This window comes from Monodon monoceros, unplaced genomic scaffold (assembly GCF_005190385.1).
Source record: "Monodon monoceros isolate NGI ecotype Baffin Bay Population unplaced genomic scaffold, NGI_Narwhal_1 Super_Scaffold_4, whole genome shotgun sequence".
Classification (NCBI taxonomy): Eukaryota; Metazoa; Chordata; class Mammalia; order Artiodactyla; family Monodontidae; genus Monodon; species Monodon monoceros.
In genome coordinates this window covers 62,718,807-62,742,588 of record NW_021703781.1, presented here as the reverse complement: position 1 = coordinate 62,742,588, position 23,782 = coordinate 62,718,807, and the positions used below count along the sequence as shown (strand labels likewise).

Genomic DNA, 23,782 nt, shown 5'->3' with positions numbered 1-23,782 from the left:
GCATAGCTCACACTGCTTTCATCAACAGTAACAGCAACAAAAATAGCTCCTTAGATAGAAACTCTACTACATACCTTACAACTTGGCCCCAGAACTTTCTGCAGTTGAATTCTCTCCTCCTGTTCATCAAGTGACCCTTGGTAGTCATAATAGGCGACATCTCCCAGGATCAGGGACTCTTGAGAAATTGGAAGGATCCCACACTTCATGGAGGATACCTATTTGGTTGGGTTCATGCCAAGATAACACAGTTACTAACTACACCTTCATAGGAACTGGATTCTTCAGTCAGCTCAGGGAGCGCTGGCCTATTCACTGTGTTCACCATTCCAGCCCACCTCCCACTTTAGTTCTTCACTTCTTCAAGAGAAAAAAAAAAGACCTTTTGGGGATACTATTCAATTTACATGCTGTGCCAGATATTAGGAAAGAAGGCTTGCTCTAAAGAACTCAATGACCCCATTATTAAACTGATGAGTTCAAAAATGCAAATGCTATCTCTCCAGTTGTTTCCTAGAACAGGAGCATTTACTCCAAAGGGACTTTTGCTTTCTGGATATGCAGAGGATTAATACTTTGAAAATAACTTCAAATGGTGGGGTCTGAAAGAATGAAGATTATAAAGTATCATGTAAGGAAAGCCATGAAAAAATACACTTCCCAGGGTCATTGTTGATTTTGGCCCTTCAGTGACTTACAGCTGCCGTTGCAAGGGTATGGATGTGTATCACACACTTAACATCAGGACGTGTTGAATAGATTGCGGCATGGGGACTGAAGCCTGTGTGGTCAATTTTCAAATTAGTACTTCCCTGATCAACCACTTCTCCTATTATATTGACTTTCACCTGGAAAAATCAGAAAGACACAGTTAACTGGCACACATGCATCAAAGTTTCCTGTGTTTCGTGAGCTAAACCAGGGGGTGGCAAACTTTTTGTCAAAAGCCGGATAGCAAATATTTTAGATTTTGTGGGCCTCTGCTGCAACTACTCAACTCTGCCACTGTAGTATAAAAGCAGCCACAAACTACTGTGAAAGAATGGGTGTGACTTTGCTCCCATAAAATTTTATTTACAAAAACAGGTAGTCTGCAACAAAACTTAGCATTTAGCAAGAAGCACAGTTTCCAAGAAACTGAATAACTTAAGCTCTTCACTGAAGGTCTGGATAAGTCTGGCATTTACTGAACTGGCTGGAAAATGTTCATTTGCTAATTAACACTATAGCACCGGAACCAACGTAGTTCCTACTCTTCTAGAGGCCAATGACAGTGGCTCGGGGTACAATCATCGAAAAATAAAATGCTAGAATGTCAGACCCTATACTCACACCAACTGAACTTTGTTTAAATCTAGCTATAAAATATACAGACTTTGTTTGTTTTTTGAAAAAACAAATTACAGAGTACAGGGTGAAAAAAATCAAGATTCTCTTCAAAACATAAATAGGTTAACTGATTTGACCAATTCATTTATAAGGCTCTTCAACTACCGTTTTTCTTGAACGCTAAAGTTTTTCTTAAAAATCAACATTAGCTTTCCAAATTCTTCCCTGTTCACTAGTAAATGTTCTTCCATCCATACCTTTTCTTGTTCTGTCCTGTATTAAAAGCTAAAATCTGTCAGAAAAGTACAAGGAAGCACAGAAAAAGTAACATAGGAATGAAAATTGTACCAAATTGGAGGCTGTGGCTTCAGAAAAAGACAGGCCTCTGGGAATTATTATTATGTGGTCTTGCTCCTTACTTATTCTTACCTGGGAGAAAGAAAAAAAAACCAAAACAATACAGATTTACTATGAGGTGTTCATATTTTGCAGTGTAAACATGACTAGGAATATATTTACAATGAATAACTGTAAGATATCTGGGGGGAAAAACAAAGCAGAAATTAAAGCTGTGCAGCATGAAACTTTCCTTGAAAAGTTTTCTTCCCTCAAGCCCTCAAGTACTTGCTAAAAAATTCTGACATTAGTTTCTCATTTACTGGACTTACCTAAAAGTGTTATTTTGGGGGTTCTGAGGTTATTTAGGGTCAGCTACATGCAGGAGAAACGAATGCCAGTATTGTTCAACCCAATACAATATGGAAATTAAGGGGAAATGGGCAAAGGAAAGAGAATAGATTCTCTTCCTAGGAACGAATTAAGGTGGAAATGGAAGGGGAAACCAAGGAATAGCTGGAGGAAGGGATGAAAAGTTGTAGGAAGACTGCACCTCACATCTGTGCCATTTTCATCACACAATATTTTCATACATTTTGCTTCCAAATATTGTCTTGTGTCCAAGTGGGGCAACATGAAAACAAGATGATGATGAATGGGAAAAATATATTAAAAAAATAAAGACGAGAGAGGAAACTTCCCTGGCCCCCTCTATTTTCCCTGCCCCAAGTGGTTTTTAAAGCATTTTTTAATATCACTGACTCTCAGATATAATTATTTTTTAATATCACTGACTCTCAGATATAATTAACACAGAGAGAGAAAATTCTGCCAGGAGGATTTCTTCCTGGATAGGTTCTGCGACTGGTCTGAATTAAGGAAACGACACAGATAACAAATGGAGAAGAACGTTGGGGTAACTGCAGCCTCTCCCTTAAACATAAGGTTTATATCAGGATGAGGTTGTGGTCCAGCGTGCTAGGTTCAGAGAATACCAGACTTCTGAGTAAAGGTGAGGAGAGTATAGTTGCCTTTAAGTTGGGATTTTAAAAAAAGGAACTGAAAGACGAAGGACTCACTGAAATATATGTATTTGCCAGGTGGGCCCATCCAAACAAATCTGCAAGTCTGTATAGGCTGGCAAGTTTACAACGAGTAAGCTTTTCTCCCTTCACGTACGAGGACGTATCTGTCCCAGGAAGGTCATTGATGGGTGTGACCATGCCGAGACCTAAAAGAGGAAAAACTGTGGATAAAGAACCAGTTCAAATAATTCCTTACCTGAAAATTAGTTGCCAGGAAGCAGCCTGAGTCCGAGAGTATCCCAGCCTGTAAATGATGATCTGAAACCTATCAGCCCACACAATGTTGCATTAGCTTATCTTGCTTCAGAGAAGTACACTGAGAGTAAAAATACGTATCAGCTATCGCCTTGCTGTTTCATCTAGTACTTGTTCGAGAGTGATGTTAGGGAGTCAGGCTCACACCACTGGGGAAAAATGGTCACAGGATCCCAATGGTAAAAGTGTGATTAACACTGAGGTTATTGCTAATTTTATGATGAAAAGATCTCAACAGAAAGCTATTGTACCTTTCTAATACCTCTTTTGACTTTTATTCAAACAAAAAATATTTAAGAATGCAGTCAAACAGCAGTCTGGTTTCTGCCCTCACCAAGCAACAAAAACGAGTCTTAATCTCTAATGACCCAATTGCTGAATTCAACTTTCGCTCAGTCTTCATTCTCCTGGACACCATTTCCCACCTCTTTCCTAGACTTCTTTTCCAGGCCTGTGTGGTACTATCGTGGACCTCTTATCCCTTAGCCCTTATGGACTCTTGTTAGGATGCATGGCACACGACAGATAATCAATGTTATAGAAAAAGTGAAGAAAACTAGCTCAACATTTTAACTTTCCTGTTGATTCTGACAGAATGTTTCTCCCAAGCTGGAAGAGTGAGTGATTTTGGCACTCATCATTCTTCTCACCATCCATCTGCCACCCCCACCATCACCACATTCAAACCTGTTGCTAAGTCTTCTCTCCTCTTCCTTGGCTATGCCTTTCTCACTGATCTCTTCCTTCTTTTACCCACAACCACTACTTTAGTTCAAGCACTTATAATTCACTTTGGGACTCTTTCAAAGATTCTTTAACCAGTATGTATGTCCCAACATACTGATCCACTTAGGAGTTCTACCCTCATCTGGCACGTTCCCACCATCATGTCTCTTTTCATACCATTCCTCTATTTGGGAAGTATTTGAATTCGTTGAACTCCTGTTTGTAAATCTTTAACCAAAAAGAAAAAAAAGGAAGTAACAAAGGAAGAAAGAGAAGGAAAAGAAAAGTCCCTGATGGTCTGGGACTCTGTGTACTGCCCTGGTACAGCAGTGAGTTCTCTGAGATGTAAAGTGCTTGGACTCAACGCCTTATGATTCTTGGTATCCTTAGTGTTCAGTCCACCAAATTGGTGCTCTCACTAAAGAACTGTTGAATGAATAAAATGTCCTAAACCCTTTTACACCAAGCTCTAACTGCTCCATCCTTTAAAGTCTGGTTAGTTGAGGCCTCTCTGCTTCCACAAAGTTCTCTCAGTCCACTTCAGCCAATAATCAATTCCAACTCTGAGTTCATAGCTAGATGACTTAGAAAAGGTCATTAGACAACTTCTTACCAGCTGCTTTGTAATTTTTTCCTCTACAGTTACCTTGCAGTTTTTTTTTCTTTCTTTTTGCAGTACGCGGGCCTCTCACTGTTGCGGCCTCTCCTGTTGCGGAGCACAGGCTCCGGACGCACAGGCTCAGCGGCCATGGCTCACGGGCCCAGCCCCTCCGCGGCAGGTGGGATCCTCCCGGACCGGGGCACGAACCCACGTCTCCTGCATCGGCAGGTGGACTCAACCACTGCGCCACCAGGGAAGCCCTACCTTGCAGTTTTAATCTTTTGTGCATTCACTGTATGTCTCCTCAATTCAAATATGCATTTATCTGGGGGCAGGGACCACATTTTATAACTATTTTGTAATCCTCACAAAGTGTAATAAATGTCTGGTTGGTATGAAAAAGTAAGAGATCCTAACACTATGTTACTCTAACTATTAGATGTTATAAACTTAAGGACTGAACCAGATCAGAACATGCTGCTAGAAATGTGCAGTGTACAAATTAGAGATGAAATTACTGTCTTTTAAACTTTACGAAACTGACGTACTGAGGGGAGGTGAAGTAAAGCCCGAGAAAGAATTGGCCATGATGTAATCTGCAATCTGTTGTAATGCTAGTAATCCAGTTGGATTGTGGCCTTTCTTCATCTGTTCTTGAATAAGGCATTCCAGGTCTTCCCGAAAGGCCTGTAATACACAAAAATAATCACTGAGCACATGCCTCTCGCTTGGAGCAGAACGACCCAAACATAACTTGCTCTGATGTAACCAGTCTTCTTCCCCCATCCCTCTCTTGAATAGCTTTCATGTACATTATTTTAAAACAAATATAAAACACAAAATAATAAAATTAAAACACTGGAGGAAGAAGCAAGAAGCTTGCTTTCAGGGGAGGGAAAATCATCAGGCATTCTTAATCTCAAAGCAAATGAGCTATACTACAACATCTATAATAGACAGGTATAGGTAAAAGCAACTTTGTTAATAATATGCAACTAGAGCACCAAGTACAGACTGATGTAAAAAGAGACCCATTCCTTGCCCAGCAGCTCATTATCTAGGTTAGGATAGAGTTCTTATCTGAATGAGGCATGACTCTGACTATAGCAACTCCCAGCAAAAGTTTTCACTAAGACATAGTAAATCATGGCTTCCATTTTACGATTTCCATGGCAATTCCGTAGCTCTATAAACTCTGCAAGCAAACTTATAAAAGCTGAGAGTTGATTACTCCCCTTATGCAACACTGTGCTAAAGAAAGAACTTTTCCCCCCAACTTCGGGTACTGTATGTTCCTGTTCTGGAGTGCTGCTTTTCTTTCTTTTCTTTTTCTTTTTTTTTTTTTGCGGGGTGGGGGGGGGTATGTGTGGCAGAAGCAGTATTTATATAAATAAAAATACTGAACATTAAGAGAAAATTTTCTATTCCAGTAACCCTTGAGTTGCTAATATGATTCATCATTTGAAACATCTCCCAATCCTTCACATTAGTTGAAATAGCTGGTTTTGTATTTCTATCACACTCAACCAACACTTATTTTATTAAATTCGTCATTTATTCTCTTGCTCATGTTTATATTCATTCATCCATCTTAAACATGAAGGCTCTTGCAATATAAACCATCTAGACCTCGCTCTTCTGTTTGAGATTGGTTACATGTATAGCAGAATGCACTGCTGGAAATTAAATTCAGTTTGTTCCCACCTCACCTAAGAGGGAGAAGGCAGAAAACTGCTTTGGAAACATTACCTCCAAGAGGGGTAGATATAAACACCATGGAGATAATTGGGAAATCCTCCTTAGAAGAGTGACTCTCCTTCAAGTCGCTGAGAATAGCCCTCCTCAGAAGGCTGGGAATAAGATCTCCTGGAGCAGTTGCTTAGATGTAGCTTTGCTTAGAGGATGGCTGAACACCTCTGAGGTTTTCAGAAGGGAGAACTTTTTAAAAAAATTTAAATAATGGCAGCGAAGCCCATGGTGAAAGTGGAAATGTGGTTGTGAGGCTATGAGGTGGTAGTACATATTACAACCAGTACTGACTCATGCTTGTGTTGCTTTTAGAAAACTTTCTGCTCATACAGCAAATGGATGTTTGAATGATTAATTTTAAAAATACTAGCTGTGACTTTATTTGAATTCTGAGTTCATAGAGAAGTTTATACCAGTTAAACATGGTTTTTCTTTCACAAATTCAAGGCTTATTAAATATAAATCCTTAGCATAATTATAAAAAAAATTCTAAACATCTAATTCCGTTGACTTTTATCTAGTTCATTTAAATACATGATTTAAACCGGAGAAACTATCGTATAAAATATTCTCTACAAAGACACGTTATATCTATCAGAAAACTCCATTAGTACATTTCTAAGACCTTGTGAACACAAAATGGTTGTGAGCTGCATATAAGATGGATGGACGCATTCATACTGATGAGTAACATGAGTGTTTTACCATATTTAAGGCTGAAAGGAAAAGAATCTTCCAGATATACTCATTTATCTTTACATAAACTACAGAAAACTTCTAGATACCTGACAATGGGCCAAAATGCTTTTCTGAAACTTTATCTTCCCTTCAAAATCAAACTCTAAACTTTCCACAGTTCAAAGCAGCTATAACCAATATTCTGTGATTTAGTGTAAAAAAAAAAATTTACACCTACTGTATGTATCACAATAGCTCTGAGAAGTAGGCATAATTTATTTTATTGAATGCACCTTATGTTATTCCAGGAAGAATTTAAGGCAGATTCCATAGATTAACATGACACAAAAATAAATTAAATATAGGTAAGAAAAATCAAGCTAATGAGAAAATAGGCATATGAAGGTAAGATAGAGCCAGGAATGAGGTTAAGATACAAAGAGCATACTATAAAATTGTATCATTTGCTAGAGATGGGCCAACTTTTATCTAAAGTCTCCAGCAGCCAACATGAATCAACACAATCGCTCAATATGCTGGTTTACGAGGGTTTTAAGAAATAAAAAAAAACCCCAACTAGTTGCTCAAGAGAATCACAACTATTTATGACCCTGATGAGAAATTTTTTCTGGGTGAATTGACAAAGCTAAATGAGAAAGGTTGAAAAATTCGTTCACAGAGGTCACAGAGCTGGTAAATGTCAGAGGCAAGGACTCAGGTCAAATGCTTTTTTTATCAGTGAAAATGCTTTTTTTACTTCCATTTATCCCATAGTATGATGAGTACCATCCTAAAGCTTTGAGATGATCCATGGTGTCACAGAGGAATGTGAAGGAAAGCCCTTCTGTAATTAATTAAGAAAAAAATAATGAATTTCCCCTTTAAGACTAGTGAATTGCTTCTATGCAGTATAGAAGAAGAAAATAATTTTCAAAGTAAATGAAATGTCCCCAGCCTTTTTATATAGTTGACAGTGCTTCAACAGATATGAATTCTTCTATTCCAAAAGATTTAATATTTTTTGTCATGAACATTTATAACTCAGTTATTATGTTCCAAATATTTCTGAAATATTGTTCAGATAATTACCTAAGCCATAAAACAGTCAGTATAAAATTTACTAATGATATAAAGTTGTTTCAGCTGGTTTTTAAAATTTATCAGTAAACTTAAGCTTTCGTTAAAATAATAAAAATTTTGTTTGTCTTTATGGTGGATAGTTAATCATATTCCTACTAAAATTCAATGTTGATAAAATAATCCTTTACAGTTGACTCATTTGAATCTCACAACCAAGTCCTGAAATAGGCAATGACTTGCTCACGGTTACACAGCTAACAAGTAAATGGAATAAAGATTCAAATCTCGAACTCTCAGTTGGGCACAGATATTTGCCTAATTTTATCAGAGATGGGTTGTATCACTGAAACCAAACACAGGCATACCTTGTTTTACTGCACTTTGCAGATATGGCGTTTTTTACAAATTGAAGGTTTGTGGCAACTCTGCCGAGCAAGTCTATCAGTGCCATTTTTCCAACAGCATTATTTTAAAATTAAGGTATGTACATTGTTTTTCTAGACACAATGCTACTGCACACTTAATAGACTACAGTATAGTGTAAATATAACTTTAACATGCACTGGGAAACCAAAAAATTCGTGTGACTCACTTTATTGCAACGTTTGTCTTATTACAGTGGTCTGCAACTGAACCTGAAATATCCCTTAGGTATGCCTGTACAACTAATAAGGCAGCAGGTGTGCTGTGATCAGAAATATGAGTAAACCTCTTAGGCTAGATTAGAGCATTAGGTTATAATGATAGATAAAGCGAAAAAAATTACTCAGCAGATCTTGGAGTACCAAAACTTGCCCTCTTATAGCTAGGAATTCTCCCACCAAAGCAGAATGAGAAACTCAGTTATAAGCAGGGCAGCAAGATCACATGCTGGGGCTTCTGAAGTCAGATTAAACCAACAATTCCCTAGGGTCTCTACTAGAGAAGAGTCAGGTTAAAATATCAAACAACACATACACATATGTGGTTTTACAGCATAAACCGTCTTCCTTCTCAGATAGAGAAGAACAGAGAAGAGAAGGCAGTCCCTGAATACATGAATACATGAACATGAATAAGGCAGAGTGCCATCGGGGTGATAGATTCCTTAAGGCCTTCAAAAACCAAAATACAGTCCAATGAATTATGATTATAATCTTCAAAGTGTTGTCACAAAAGCATAAAAATGCTTTAAGTTAGCGATATTGTATTTAACCCTATGTATATATTTCCACAGAAACAGTTGTCTACTATGTGCTAGGCACTGCACTACATGCTTTTATGTTATTTCATTAAACTGTCACAACCACCATGTGAGGTCCATTTTTACCAACAAGGAAAAGTGAAGCTCAAGTTAAGTGAGTTTCCTAATGTCACATAGCTATTAAGTGGTGCTGAGCCAAGATCCAAAACAAACACTATATGCATACATGCATGTATAAAACATTTATATAAACAGATTAAAACTGGTAATGATGAGAAAATGGGCTGACCTCTAACTTAGGTCACAATAGTCTGGCACTCCAGGATCTCTACAATCTGTTAGGTCAATTTTTGGCTCTATCTCCCATTACTACCTCATGCTCTGGTAGCCTATGAGGTTTGCTGAGCATTCTCTGATCACAACTTGTACTTTTCTATCCTTGCTCACTGTATTTCGTCAAATGGAAATGCTGGCTTCTACTGTTCCTCTAGCAGATGAATTCTTACCCTTTACTCAACACTCATCTTAAAATGTCACCTTCTCCTTGAAGTCTCTCCTTTAATCACCACAGTTAGGAGGGATCTCCATATTTCTTCTCTTCTCACCCCACTTTGAATTATTTTAACATTTGCCTATACTACATTTAGGGTAGCTACCATGATTGTGATTTATTTTTCATACTCTACTATACAGTAATATCTGATGGCTGGGACTGTGTCTTTCACACTTCTAGAGTCTCCTGGACACAATTATTCAGTGCTCAATTATTATAATCGTAAGTTAGAGCTTCTTTTCTATATTTTCCTAGATAGAAGGAAAGAATGCGAAGAACCTGATCTCCTCTTGAGTTAATGATAGCAAAGATCCATTTCATAGGTTATTAGCACTGGAATCTGAAGTTCTAGAATACAGTCTTATCAGTCTGTCACTTGAATGAGAAATTCCTCCTGTGTAATAAGGCTTGTCCATCATCTAATGGGAGAAATTCAGTTTTTTAAAGTAAGAAATGAATCTTCACAGAAGTTTATACATTTTTGAAAAGTCATTTAATTCTTCAACTCAAACAAAATCCTACTTGAAAACTTGGTTTGTCCTCAGAACATTATAGTTTGGACAGCTCTCTCATCAAACACATGTCCAAAAAAGTGTGGTTAAAAAAAAAAAATCACTAGGTGAAAAACAAAATGTTTAGCTTAGAGAGAGGGTGCCTGCCTTTAAAGCCTTCTCTGAATCTCCCCCGTTTCATTTGATACTTCTCCTGTCAATGTTGAAGGAGTGATCCTGTAAACTTTGAATTCATAAAGGTATGGATAAAAATAAACTTGTAAAAACACAAAAGATTCAGAGATTTGAGATTCAGGTAAGGTCAGAGTATACTTTAAGTATACTCTTAAAGTATATACTTTAAGTATATACATATTCACGTATACTATACACCAAAAGTAGGAGTAATTTGAAACATCAGCTCTTAAGGCTTCTGCATCTAAGATCAGAACTTTCAGGAGAAAGTGGCAATAGATGAAAGATTTTTTATTTTTAAATCACAGCAAAGAGAACCAATTTGATAAAAGAAACTGACTTGATATGATTATTTTGGTTAAGGCTAAAAAAAATTACATAGACTGACCTATAAGTAATGTCTAACTTAATGAAAATCAGTTAACAGAATACTGGTAAGTATCAGAACTGGATTTTAAATATCCACATCTGGATGTTCTACCTCATAATAATTACTAGAAAGAAAAACTGGAGCAAAAAGAAAAACAGATTACAGACTTGCTGCTCCCAAGGCACCCTGCAATTATGCTATTAGATCTCTCCTAAAGTGGGATTAGGAGCATAACAAACTTACTTAGAATTTTTCCATTAAGAAATGTATGCATTTGGAAATAGATTACCACTGGTCCTGTTGAAAGGAGAAAACACAAATCAACCAAATCTTCTTCTGGATGATCTTTCTCCTGTATCTATGTGTCTTAATTAATATAAAGCTAAAAGTTAGAATAATATCTTTTCTTAAAGCTGGTATAAAATAAAAATGCAAACAAAGTTAATGAAGAATACTTGTATCTGAAACTTCTGAAGTGACCGGATAAATCATGGTAATTTTGACCAACTATTCTAACTGAGGTGATCTGTTAACATTTTAGGCCTTGATTACAGCGAGATTCTAACATGTATATGGCTTTGAAGTTTCTCCTATCTTTAAAATAAGTTTGAAGCATTACACACTGCCCTTTTATTAAGAAATGTTAGTGTGTCATGTGCCTGACCAATCACCACCTACACTCCTGTTGTCCTATCTTTCAGAGTAACATTGCACACTTCTGTTAACAAGTCTAAATTGCTTCTTATAGTGATATGGCTTAAGAACGTTCAGTCTTTTTCTGAAACCCACCAACTGATTGTCATTTAAGCAGTCAAGTTCAGTAGGAGCTTGTTGGACAACATTAAAGTGTTTAATGACTCAAAGCCCACTCAGCTATTCATATATCCATCCATCCATGTATTCAGAATTTACTAAATATCTACTATGCACAATGCGCTATTAGTTTTCAACTTACATGATTCTTTAACTTTGATGAGGTCCATCATTTAATTCTAACAGTTTGCCCTGGGCACTTCATTCCGAGACAAGGGCAATCATATATATGTCATCAGAGACATATATATGAGGAATATATTGGTCAAAGAAAACTTATGGATTCTCCCGAGTGCATTAACAAAATCTCTAGCTAAACAAGTTTACTCACCAGCTCTTAATTTCTAAGACAAATACTTTCTTAAATTAAAAAAAAAAATGACAAAAGTATGTGAAATTCCTAGAAAGAAGTAATAACTTGGAGTTAGGATGAGACAAATTGCTCTTATTTTCTCAGCTCAAGGCAAGAAGGTGTCAAGTTTGTTATCCAAATTTACAGACACCAAAATGTCTTATGATTCGAAACTCTTCTTGAGTTGGGTTGAATTAACTTGAGCAAGAGAATTTCAAGAAGAATGAAACAATAATATATGAGTGGAATTTTTTCATAGTTATTGAATGCTTTAAGTGGTACAGCCTAGTGTGTAAGGGTGTGAGCTTTGGAGTTTACATCCAGACCCCACCATTTAACTAAGCTTGTAAAAACTTCTGCAAGTTATTTAACGCCTCTAAGTTTCAGTCTATTCCACTGTAAACTTGGGATAGTAATACTTCTTTGATTGAGTTGTTTTGAGGATTAAATAGGATTTGGTACATAATAGGTGCCTGGTACATAGTAAGTGCTTTAAAAAAAAGCATTATACTTTGCTTTTATTAGTTTTTCTCCTGATTTCCTTTCTTCCCAAATGAACTCAGCAATTAAAACAGAAGGATTACAAATTTGTTTCTTACGAACATGAATTAGTAATACCTTTGATTTTGATCTTTATTGGTTATGGGTTTTGTCCAACAGAGTGAACCCCAAAATTCACAGGAGACACACAAAGGTTTTAAGAAAATTATATTCACAGAAACATTACAAGCTTGGACTTAAAGAAACAAAGAGAGTACAAAAAGGAAAGAGGTCTTTGAACTCTTAAGACCTCTACAAGTGGAACCAAAAGCTCAGAGGGCAGAGCCAAGAACTAGGGAGACTCATTCCTACTAAGTAGAAGGACTGAATCTTCATCAAGGGAACTGCCAAACATTTGCCCAGGTGAATTTCAGAATTGCTATGGACCAGTGACTTCTTTGTACCCCCAATTTTCTCCCTTTTTGAACAGGAATGTCTATAGCAGTTATCTTTGCCTGTCCCACCACTGGGTGTGTGTGGGGCAGACAACTTGTCTCTTTAGTTCTCCGGTCTATAGATTGAGAGGAACTGTACTTAAGAAATTACACTTGAGGAGTATCATCTATACCTGGACCATATTTAGATGATGATATTCTGGATTCAGGCTAATGTTGTAATAGGATGAAACTTTTGCAGGGGTGTTAGGAGATGGTGAATGTATTTTGCATGTGGAAGGAGGAGATGGTGAGTGTATTTTGCATGTGGAAGGAAGGTAAATAAATTGTGGCAGACTGTGATACTTTTAAAATAAATTGTCATCAGAGAGTGGACAATCCTCCCCTCAAAAGGTGGAGCTTAATTCCTCTCCCCTTGAGTATGGGCTGAACTTAGTGACTCACTTCTAACTAATAAATATGGTGGAAGTGATGGTGTTTAATTTCTGAGATTAGGTCATAAAAGGCACTGCAGGCTCCTCTTTGCTCTCAGATACTTCCTCTGGGGGAGAACACTCAAGCAGCCTCAGGTTAAGGTCCATGTGGCAAGGAACTGTAGCCTTTTGCTGACAGTCATGTGAGTGACCCATCTTAAGATCAGAAACTTCCACCCCAGTCAAGCCTTCAGATGCAGCATCCTTGACTGATGTCTTGACTGCAACTTTATGAGAGACCTTAAGCCAGATCCACTCAGTTAAGCTGCTCCTGAATTCCTGACCCACAGAAATGACAAGCTAATAAAAGCTTGTTGTTTTAAGCTGCTAGGTTTTGTTATTTAGCGATACAGGCCACCATGTATCATTTCCTGTGGTGAAAAGTTTGTTGTATTAAAAGAAATTTGAAAGCCATTGTCCTAAAACATGGCAGAAAGACAAAATGTATACACTTTTCCAAGTCTTTCACAAACAAGATTTTAAATTCACTAGCAAAGATCTAGGGGAAAAATGATCAATCCACAATTCTTTTAAATTTTCTTTGTTTCTCTCTGGGCTAAAAATTATCACTCTTGCTATATGAACATGGAAATGACAATCTATATACCTGCCCTTTCCCATTCTTTCATTAAATTCCCCTGGGCATAAGTAAAATTGATACTTTTAAGCCAATCTGCAAGTAGCAATACACAAGTAAAAACATTAGGTAATCTCCTCACTGTTATACTGTCATTAGTTTAGTGGAGAAATTATTTTAAAAAAACCCTGGCATAGAAATGTAGTTTGGTACTTTTTCCTTTTAAACTTTAGTTAGAATTGAATGATCCTCTTTGGAGCACTTCCCAAAGAAATCTCAATATTTAATAATCTTGAACAAAATCTGAACTTCATCTCATTCTTTCAGTTACTTTATTCTATATATTACCATAATCCTTTGGCTAATGAGTTTGTTCTTCAAAGTGGAGTTTCTGTATAGAAGGAAATATATCTATATAATTAGCATGCTCTTCAAGTATTTATAAACATAGAAACTAGTCTGCATAAAAGAAGGCACTGAACATTTAGTCCCTCATGATGACTTTTCTGGTTAGTCTCCTTTTCATTGGGAAAAGGTTTCTTTAAGGGTTTATTTAAAGGACAGCTTTACATTTAAGCTATACTTAAATTCCTCAAAGCTTGCCTTGCTTTTATAACTTGTACTTGCTTTTATCTAGGCCACTGTTATATAAGAATTACTCAGGAGTGGAATTCCCCTTTGGCTTTGGACTCAGCCTCTGTGATTAAATCCACAAGGGCGCAACAAAAATGATGCACCAGGGCCACCTCAGGCAGTTCTATGTCTTGGTGTTTATTTTAGTACCTAAGTTGGAAATCTAATAGAACCCCAACCTGGGCATCGTGTGTCTATGTATGCTGAACTCTGTCTTGAGGGGCCCATGATCTTCATTATACATAAAGCTATGAATTCATTTTGCATGTTAAATCAAGCTGTTCACTCATTTTCTAAAACTTATATGTGACCTTTACAATTCCACTAAAGGTTTGTAAGAAACTTAACAAATCACTTGAATATGATTTACAAAGTCTGGATATTACTGTGCAGACAGAATTTTCAGCTTGAGTTAAGGTTAGAATCCATGTTTAATCTAGTTAGTTTGGTGCGTATGCATGTATGTGTGCCTACATTAGGTGTATGTAACATTAGGCTGCCAAATCACAGACATCCTCATGAACCTTAAGTCTTCCTGTGCTGCTCTGAGTGTCAAGATACCCAGAGGAAGAAGAAAGTATGTTCATGGGGTGTATCTATTTCTTGGTTCCTAACACTTCACTCATACCTTTATTTTCTTCACAGATATTCAGTCTGCAGTGGGGATCCCTGAGTTCAGTAGCATCTTCTGTCCTCCTTTAATGAAACATTACACTCAGAAATCACTCAAGAAAATTTATCCTACCAAGACGATACCAGTTTATTATTAAAGCCTTGCAAATTAAATTTATAAATTAGGTGCTTATTTTGCCTCTGAAAGACTGGGGACAACTAGTCACTCTTCCTCCACCCCTCTTCTAACCTGAGAGCATCACTGTATCAAGGTTTCCAAAGAGGAAGAAAAATTATAGCCTTCAAATTATTTTGACTCACCGGACTTTGCAAGATCTGAGTAACTCGTTTCCTCTGCTCCATCATATTGAAGTCTTGCCGTAGATCAGGAGACATGTTCCTCTCCCTTATGTATTCTGGGTCATTTTCATTGATGCGGTCAAAATACCTCTCTTTGTGAGGCACGCTGGGAGGAGGAGAAGTAGTGACCACGCCTTGGCTAGCATCTGAACTCATGCTTCAAGTCTGCCAATTCTCCTTGCTATCTGCATTAATAAACACAAAGTAGGACATTCATAATAAATTCATTATTAAATTCAAATTTTACACAGGTCATGCAGCACTTTTTTTTTTTTTTTGCCCTCAGAGTAACAGTGGCGACTTTCTTTAAAAAGTAGCTTTTGAAAAATATTAGAACAATTTTTTATTAAGGTAAAAACATCTTAGATTACAATGCTAAATTGGAAATTGATATTTTCAGAGCTAGTGGCAACTTCTGGTTCAATTATAATAATGTCATCAACTGCTATATGAATTTTTTAAAGAAGCAGTGATCAAAATGTCCAATAGTAAAATGCCACACCTAAGACAGCAAATTTTCACAATTGGTGATTACTGTTAGTGGAGATTCTCTTTCCTCTCTTACTCATGCTTTTACGTTAGACCAAACTCTGGCCATATTTAATGATCATTATTTTATAGTGAATGTAGTTTTAGTTTATTAACACGTGAGAGAAACACAGTTGTAAGCTTTTCAAGTTCCAGGGAAAATGTAGGAATTATTAAGGTTGCCAGACTATATAACTTTAGCAGATAGTGCTTCAAATGCAAGTAAGAAAAAATAAAAAGCCGTTCAGAAAGCACAGGAACAGCTGATTCATTTAATTATTACTGACACTTAGGATAACCCTTGACTTTATGCCAGGGAAACAAATTCATTTGGGCTTTGCTACAGCTGAGCACCTAATCAACCAACTGTAGCTAGATCAACAGGACAGTTATTTAACATGCATCCCCAGCCCCAGGCTGTGATGGCTTGTGCTAGAAGTTGATGAAGTCATCTAACCCGGTGCTTCTCAGATTGTCTGTGGTGAAGGACTTTCTCCAATTTGCCGTAAACCAGTATTTTTGTAAAATACAAAATAATGCATTTAGGTGTCACGGCAATGTCAAACTGCATGAAGTTTCTAAATGCTTAATATTATATTCTGTACTTGTCACGGACTGCAGTCTGCAGACTGGCACCGGATCCTGGACCACACTTAGAGTATCACTGACCTAGCAGAGAGTAACAGTCACTGCACACTGAAGGAATGCTTCCTCTAACTTTTAGATGCGATTTGGCAAAAGCCTAAATCAAGAGAACAGGACACCACTGATTAGTGTATCCCTTTACATAGTTGTTCTTTTGAACTGAATGTAGAAAGTGCAAAAAATGTGCAACAAGGAAGAAAAAAAGGAAGCGAATTTTAAATAAGAAATTGTAAAGAGGGCTTTGCTTAACACAGTTTTCTCTACAGGTGGTAACAAATGCAACCTGTTCCATATAAATGACTGGGTAACAGAAAAAAACATTCTCACTACAAAATGGTATTTATTCAACTGATTATTTGCCTAGTAAGAAGAATCACTTCATAATAAGGGAAATTAAATGTGAAAAATTCCAAGTATTCTTTTTCTATTTACGTAGAAAACTAAGGGGAGAGAAATATCTGTGGACCTGAAACTCTGAAGATTCTTCACAGCCTTGGATTCCTTCTCAGCAGAACAGTTTCTAGGTAGATCCAGAAGGGAAAAGGCAAGGGCCACCTTTTTTCTTAGGGATCTAAATCCCTGATAAAGACCAGAGATACCTGATCTCATCTTTTAAACACAATAACAACCGGTGAGGTTACTATATTTGTCTCTAATAATAGTCTTCTCTGATAGAATTCATTTCTAAAGCTGCCTTGACTCAGCCCAAGCAAACTCATTGCAAGACATTAAACATTCTTGCATTAATTCTGGTCCTGGAAATGTAAACTTATTCTGTTAAATAATTTTTGCAAAACAATGTTGAAACTGTTTTCTTTTACTTGCCAACAACAATCTCATGAGAACATTCTAAAAGCTACCTAAATTATTTTAGTGTACTACCCCAAAAATTCATGAAATATGGTTAAAAACACTTTATATCATATGGCTTTAATGAAATTCTGATTTTATGACTAGAAAGCAACTAATCAGTGAAGGAAATGTGAAAAATGAACTTTTCTATAACTGAGTCTTCCACATCTTAATTCATTAATTTAAAAATTGGGAGAAAACACTCAACTAAAGGATGAATATCTGATCATTATATGTGTTCTCCACAGGATAAATGGCCATTTTTTCTTCTTTTTGTATAACATCCACTGTTAAGGAATGATCCTGGACATATTATATTCTTCCAAAAATTAGGTTTTGCTACACTGTTATTAGACTGGCACTAGCCTATGGTATTTTATGTATGTATGTATGTATTTATGGCTGCCTTGGGTCTTCGTTGCTGCGCGCGGGCTTTCTCTAGTTGTGGCAAGCGGGGGCTACTCTTCGTTGTGGTGCACGGGCTTTAGGCGCAGGGGTTTCAGTAGCTGTGGCTCAAAGGCTCTAGAGCACAGGCTCAGTAGTTGTGGTGCACGGGCTTAGTTGCTCAGCGGCATGTGGGATCTTCCTGGACCAGGGCTCGAACCCGTGTCTCCTGCATTGGCAAGTGGATTCTTAACCACTGCACCACCAAGGAAACCCTAGCCTATGGTATTTATCATCATCTTGCTATTAACCAAAACTGTGGTGCACAGAGCACCAACTGTAAGAGGCTTTTTTTCGTATCCAGCTGGGTTATCAGCAGTCTAAAGGTCTAATCAATCTTTGGAACGTAGTTTTCTTAGAAGCTTTTTATAATAGGTCATTTGAACTCCTTAAAATAGTTTACTGCTAGCAGATAAAAATTTCAAGGAGAATGAAAGTTTTTTAAAAAGCAAACAAACAAACTCACACATATTAGTAAATGTCATGCTGCTCTGGCCAAGTACAGACTAAGTGGGTACTCAATAAATGGGACATCAATTAATAAAGAAATCAATTCTGTTTAGTTTACCACACTAGGTCACTGGCTATGAATAAGTCACTTTTAAAAAAGAAATTCCACAAATATTGCCTTCAGTTGGATTTTAACCTATTCCTCAACCGCAAAAAGCTCTGTTAAGCCTAATGGAGGAACAGAGTTAGATAATGAGCTTATGTCTAACTGAATTTGCTGATGCTTATAAACTAATTTTATTAAAACACAGCAAAAAGCAAGGAACTGTTGTAGTAGATTCATTTTGTTGTCTCAGCACTGGTTTAAGAAACCGATAATAGAAACATTGATAAGTAAAAGCTTAGAGTTTAAAGAACTCTTGATGAATGCATTTTTAGATGAGTAAGGTAAAGAGGAAAATATATCTAACCACCCATTTTAATAATAAAAGAACGTATTATATACGTGTAACACTTTATATGGTTTATACCATGCTCTTACACCTTTCTATCTTATTTTACCTTTGCAACTACACAATGAGATAGAGGTTAATAATCTGGAGGTTCAGGGGGTTAAACATCCTGCCAAAAATCACACGGCTTGTGTCACAGGCAATATTCAAAGTCACAATTTCTGTCTCCTAGTCCACTTACAATGAAACATATCATAAAACATAAGAGGGCTACAAAATTTTGAGACTTTTAGTCGACATTCTGTCCTAAATATTAAACAATTCAGAGTTTATAGAATCTGTCAAAATTGAGGAAATGACACCAAAAAGGGGAAATAGGATTAGAAATGACTCAAAACACTCAGACCTTTTTAAAACTTCAAAAGCTCATTATTGAGCAGACTTGTGGTTGCCAAGGGGGAGAGGGGTGGGGGAGGGATGGATTAGGAGTTTGGGATTAGCAGATGCAAACTATTATATATCAAATGGATAAACAACAAGGTCCTACTGTATAGCACAGGGAACTGTATTCAATGTCCTGTGATAAACCATAATGGAAAAGAATATGACAAAGAATGTATATATATGTATAACTGAATCACTTTGCTGTACAATAGAAATTAACACAACATTGTAAATCAACTATACTTCAATAAATTTTTTTTAAAAAAGCTCATTATTTAGCATGGCTTTTTAATACAAGAAGTTTCAAAGTTTTATGTACTTGGAATAAGAATTGAGAATTTATAAGAAGGATATAGAAATAAAGAATAAGAACACTAGCTTGCCATTTTGGTGCTCTTCTATACCTAGATACTCAACACTAAGAGCTTTACACAGATTTTTAAGCCAATCATAAGCAACAACTGATTATTTGCAATTTTACATACCAAATACTACAGACCAAAGTGTTATTTCAAGCCTGGAAAAAACTTAGGATCCACAAGATTATCTGAAATAACAGAATTCAGAAAAGAAAATAAGGGAAGCTTTAAGCATTATTTACAACAACCAAGACATGGAAACAACCTAAGTGTCCATCCACAGACAGATGGGTAAAGAAAATGTGATATACACACACAATGAAATATTACTCAGCCATAAAAAAGAAGGCAATTCTGCCACTTGCAACAACATGGATGGACCTTGATGGCATTATGCTAAGTCAAGTAAGTCATATAAAACAAAGAGAAATACCATATGATATCACTTATATGTAGAATTTAAAAACATCAGACTTATAGAAACAGAGTAGAACGGTGGTTGCCAAGGGCTGAGGGGTGGGGGTAATGGGGAGATGTAGGTCAAAGGGTACAAACTTTCAGTTATAAGTTCCAGGGACCTAAGGTACAGCAGGATGACTATAGTAACAATACTGTATTATATATTTGAAAGCTGTTATGAAAGTAGAACTTTAATGTTCTCACCATAACAACAACAAAATAAGTATGTGATGTAAGGCTGTGTTAACTAACCTTATTATGGTATTTCACTATACATGTATCAAATCATCACATTGTATACCTTAAACATATACAATGTTATGTCAATTATATCTCAATTATATAGTTACCCATAAGACACATATCACCAAATACCATTCTGGAAGATTAGCATACCAAAAGGAAAAGACTTTTTACTCAACCTAATAAATTTGCTTATACAATATAAAAATAAGTGGTTTCTATGCTTAGAGAGAACTCCTAAATTAGTCTGAAATAATGATAAATGGGCCACAGTTAACTAACGTGCTGTATATAAATATATGTCAGAGGTCCTCCTTCCTTCCTTCCAAAATATTTATTGAGCATCTACTATGTGCCAGGCTTTGTACTAAAGGTATGGCTGGAATGTTGAATCAAATCCTTCTGGGAGCTCCTAGAGTAGTTCAGAGGTTTCTATAACCCAGTGAAAAGGACTCTACCCATCATAAGGGGACGCTTCCTAGAGAACATAACATTTTCTTACACTAAGGAAGGTACAGGCCCAGGGAAACAGCAATGTGCCAGGGAATAAAGTTGGCAACGGGATAAACAGCACATCTTACAGAAGCAATTGCTTAAAGATTTGGTTAAAAATCAGTCCTACAGGTAACTTAAAGCATTTAAATACATTATTGTTATAATAAAAATTACATGAGTTTTAAAGAAACAGGTGAATTTCACACTTGCTTAGAAGGCAATGCAAACTTACTAACAGACTGATAATGCAAGCCAAGTAGTAATTTCCCACCATTTCTCAGAATTTTGTACAATATCAAGTGAAAAATTGGGTTGTCAAAGTGAAAACTTTACACTTAATGATTACTCTAGTAATCACTACTTATTAATGCATACACTCTATTCTCCTTCACTAAAAAGTTGACCCAGAAGTTTTTTCATAGCATTTTGTAATAAAGTTCAGTGGTTTTACTAAGACTAGGAAATCAAGCCTATTTCACCCACTACTGTTAAAATATTCTTTTCTGGGAGCAGGGGAATAAAGTAGTCTAAGGAAAATAACAATATTAATAGGCCCCTAAAGATAGCAGCTAAGTAGACTTCTTTAAATAGAAGTTTTCTCCTCAAGCTAGTTTCAGGAGTAAGATTTTAGGTCCTTGAGCTTAAAAAAATTCAACAAAAACTAACAAGTCATAAGCAATATATGTAAAGTAGTGCCAGCTTTATTAGTCTGAGGCTGATTTTTCTCAAGTTGTTTTTCAAGCTTCTAAGTCAGAAATGCCGCAGAAAATGCACGTGAGTTCACTTAAACCGGGTGTGAAAACCTTTCTACACATTTGTGTCAGTCTTGCCTGACCAGAGCCCTTATTCCATCCTACCAAGAGTTGTCGTTCTTAAATTCCATCTTTTAATTTGATCTGATTACGTCTGTCTTTCTTATAACCTTAAATGGCTTCCTGTCATCCATGGGATAAAACTATTCGTGGCTCACTTGTTTTCTCTTTCCCTCATCACCTCAATACATAGAAAATACAATTGCTTTGTCTGTAATAGAAACATCCAAGCTTAAACTTTCACAAATATAATGTAAAGAAAACCCCAGTAAAACCCACCAAACTATCTTTACAATGCTCCATTTCAAATTCTTTTGCTTTTCTTCAAAATTACTGTATACATACAGAAATTCTAGTGATTCTCCAAAAGCTTTACAATATTCTTTAAAATGGCCCTTGCAAGAGAGCCTTCTCAAAAAAAATGGTGAAGAAAGTGTACATCCATAGGTAAAGAAAAAAAGAGAAACAGAACCTCAACCTAAGTCTTATACCTTATTAAAAAATTAACTCACTTCTAAATATGAACCCAAAAGAACTGAAGACAGGTATTCAAACAAAAACTTGTACGTGAAATGTTCATAGCTGCACTATTCACAAAAGCCAAAAGGTGGAAACAACCCAAGTGTCCATCAACTGATGAACGGATAAACAATAAATATGGTGTTGCCACATAATGGAATATATATCCATAAAAGAAGTGAAGCACAGATACATCTACAACATGAATGAACCTCAAAAACATTAGCTAAGTGAAAGAAGCCAGACACAAAAGGCCACACATATTATACGATTTCATTTACATGAAATATCCAGAACAGGCAAATCCATGGTACAGAAAGCAGACTGATGGTTGCCAGGGGCTGGGTTGTGCGGGGGGCAGAAATGGGGGAATGACTGCTTAATGGGTACTGGGTTTCTGTCTGAGATGATGAAAAAGTTCTGGATCTAGATAGTGGTGATGGCTGTACAGCATTGTGAATGTACTTAAGGCCACTGAATCATACACTTCAAAATGGTAAATTTTATGTTATATGTATTTTACCATGATAAAAAATGAACTCAAACTAGATCAAATTAACTCAAAATAGAAACTATAAAGCTTCCAGAAAAAAAAAAGAAAATCTTCAGGATTAAGTCCCAGGCAGTGTTAAAACATGGTCCATAAAAGGAAAACTGATAAATTGAACTTCCCCTAAATTTTAAATGTTTATCTGCAAAAGACCCTGTTAAGAGGATGAAAAGACAAGCCATAGACCATGAGAAAATATTTGCAAACCGTACATCTGACAAAGGACTAGTATGTATAATATATAACAAACTCTCAAAACTCAACAGTAAAAAAAAACCAAACAATTCAATTAGAAAATGGGCAAAAGACATGAACAGCCATTTCACTGAAAAGGATACATGGTAGAAAAGCATATGAAAAGATGTTTAACATCATTAGTCATTAGGGAAACACAAATTAAAATCACAAGATACTACTACACAGGTCCCAGGATGGCTAAAACAAACAAAAAATAATGATAATCTCAGACGCTGGAGAGGATGCAGAGAAACTGGATCCCTCATACCTTGCTACTGGGAATGTAAAATGGTACAGCAACTCCAGTAAATAGTTTGGCATTTTATAAAACGAAATATGCAACTATGAAATGACCCAACAATTGCTCTCCTGGTCATTTAATCCAGAAAAAAGAAAACATATGTTCACACAATCTGTATACAAATAAAGCTACTATGGACATTTGTAACAGTCAAACACTGGAAATAATCTAGATGTCCTTCAACAGGTGAACGATGAAACAAACTGTGGTATACCCATCCTATGGAACATTATAAATATAATAAAATGGAATGAATTACTGATACACAACAGCCTGAATAAATCTCCAGTGAATTACACTGAGTAAAAAAGCCAATACCAAAAGATTATATACAGCATGATTCCATTTATATAATATTCTTCAAGTGACAAAATTATAGAAGTGGGGGATAGATTAGTGGTTGCCAGGGGTTGGGAAGGAGTATGCTCTGGAGAGAGGGAGGGAGGGAAGGAGGGAGGCAGGTATGGTTATAAAAGGAGGTATGGCTATCCTTGTGGTGATGGAATTCTTCTATGTCTTGACTACGGTAGTGGATACATGAACATACACATGTGATAAAATTGCACAGAACTACCACACAAACATACATCCATACAAGTGACTTAC

General features: G+C 36.4%; 1 protein-coding gene across 5 annotated transcripts in view; it reads right to left on the bottom strand.

The window, feature by feature from the left end:
* The window catches only part of ADD3 (adducin 3), a 124,210-nt gene that overhangs the window by 11,765 nt on the left and 88,663 nt on the right, over positions 1 to 23,782 (bottom strand). For 4 of the 5 annotated variants that reach the window (XM_029244755.1, XM_029244757.1, XM_029244752.1 and 1 more), the window contains exons 2-7: positions 15,348 to 15,571; positions 4,881 to 5,019; positions 2,745 to 2,896; positions 1,678 to 1,758; positions 699 to 848; positions 75 to 218 (exon numbers count right to left, since the gene is read on the bottom strand). In XM_029244755.1, the coding sequence (XP_029100588.1) occupies positions 75 to 218; positions 699 to 848; positions 1,678 to 1,758; positions 2,745 to 2,896; positions 4,881 to 5,019; positions 15,348 to 15,542 (861 nt within the window). In that variant the 5' untranslated portion in view covers positions 15,543 to 15,571. Of the gene's footprint in view, positions 1 to 74; positions 219 to 698; positions 849 to 1,677; positions 1,759 to 2,744; positions 2,897 to 4,880; positions 5,020 to 15,347; positions 15,698 to 23,782 lie in introns of those variants that run through there. The other variant, XM_029244754.1, reaches the window with a different exon arrangement.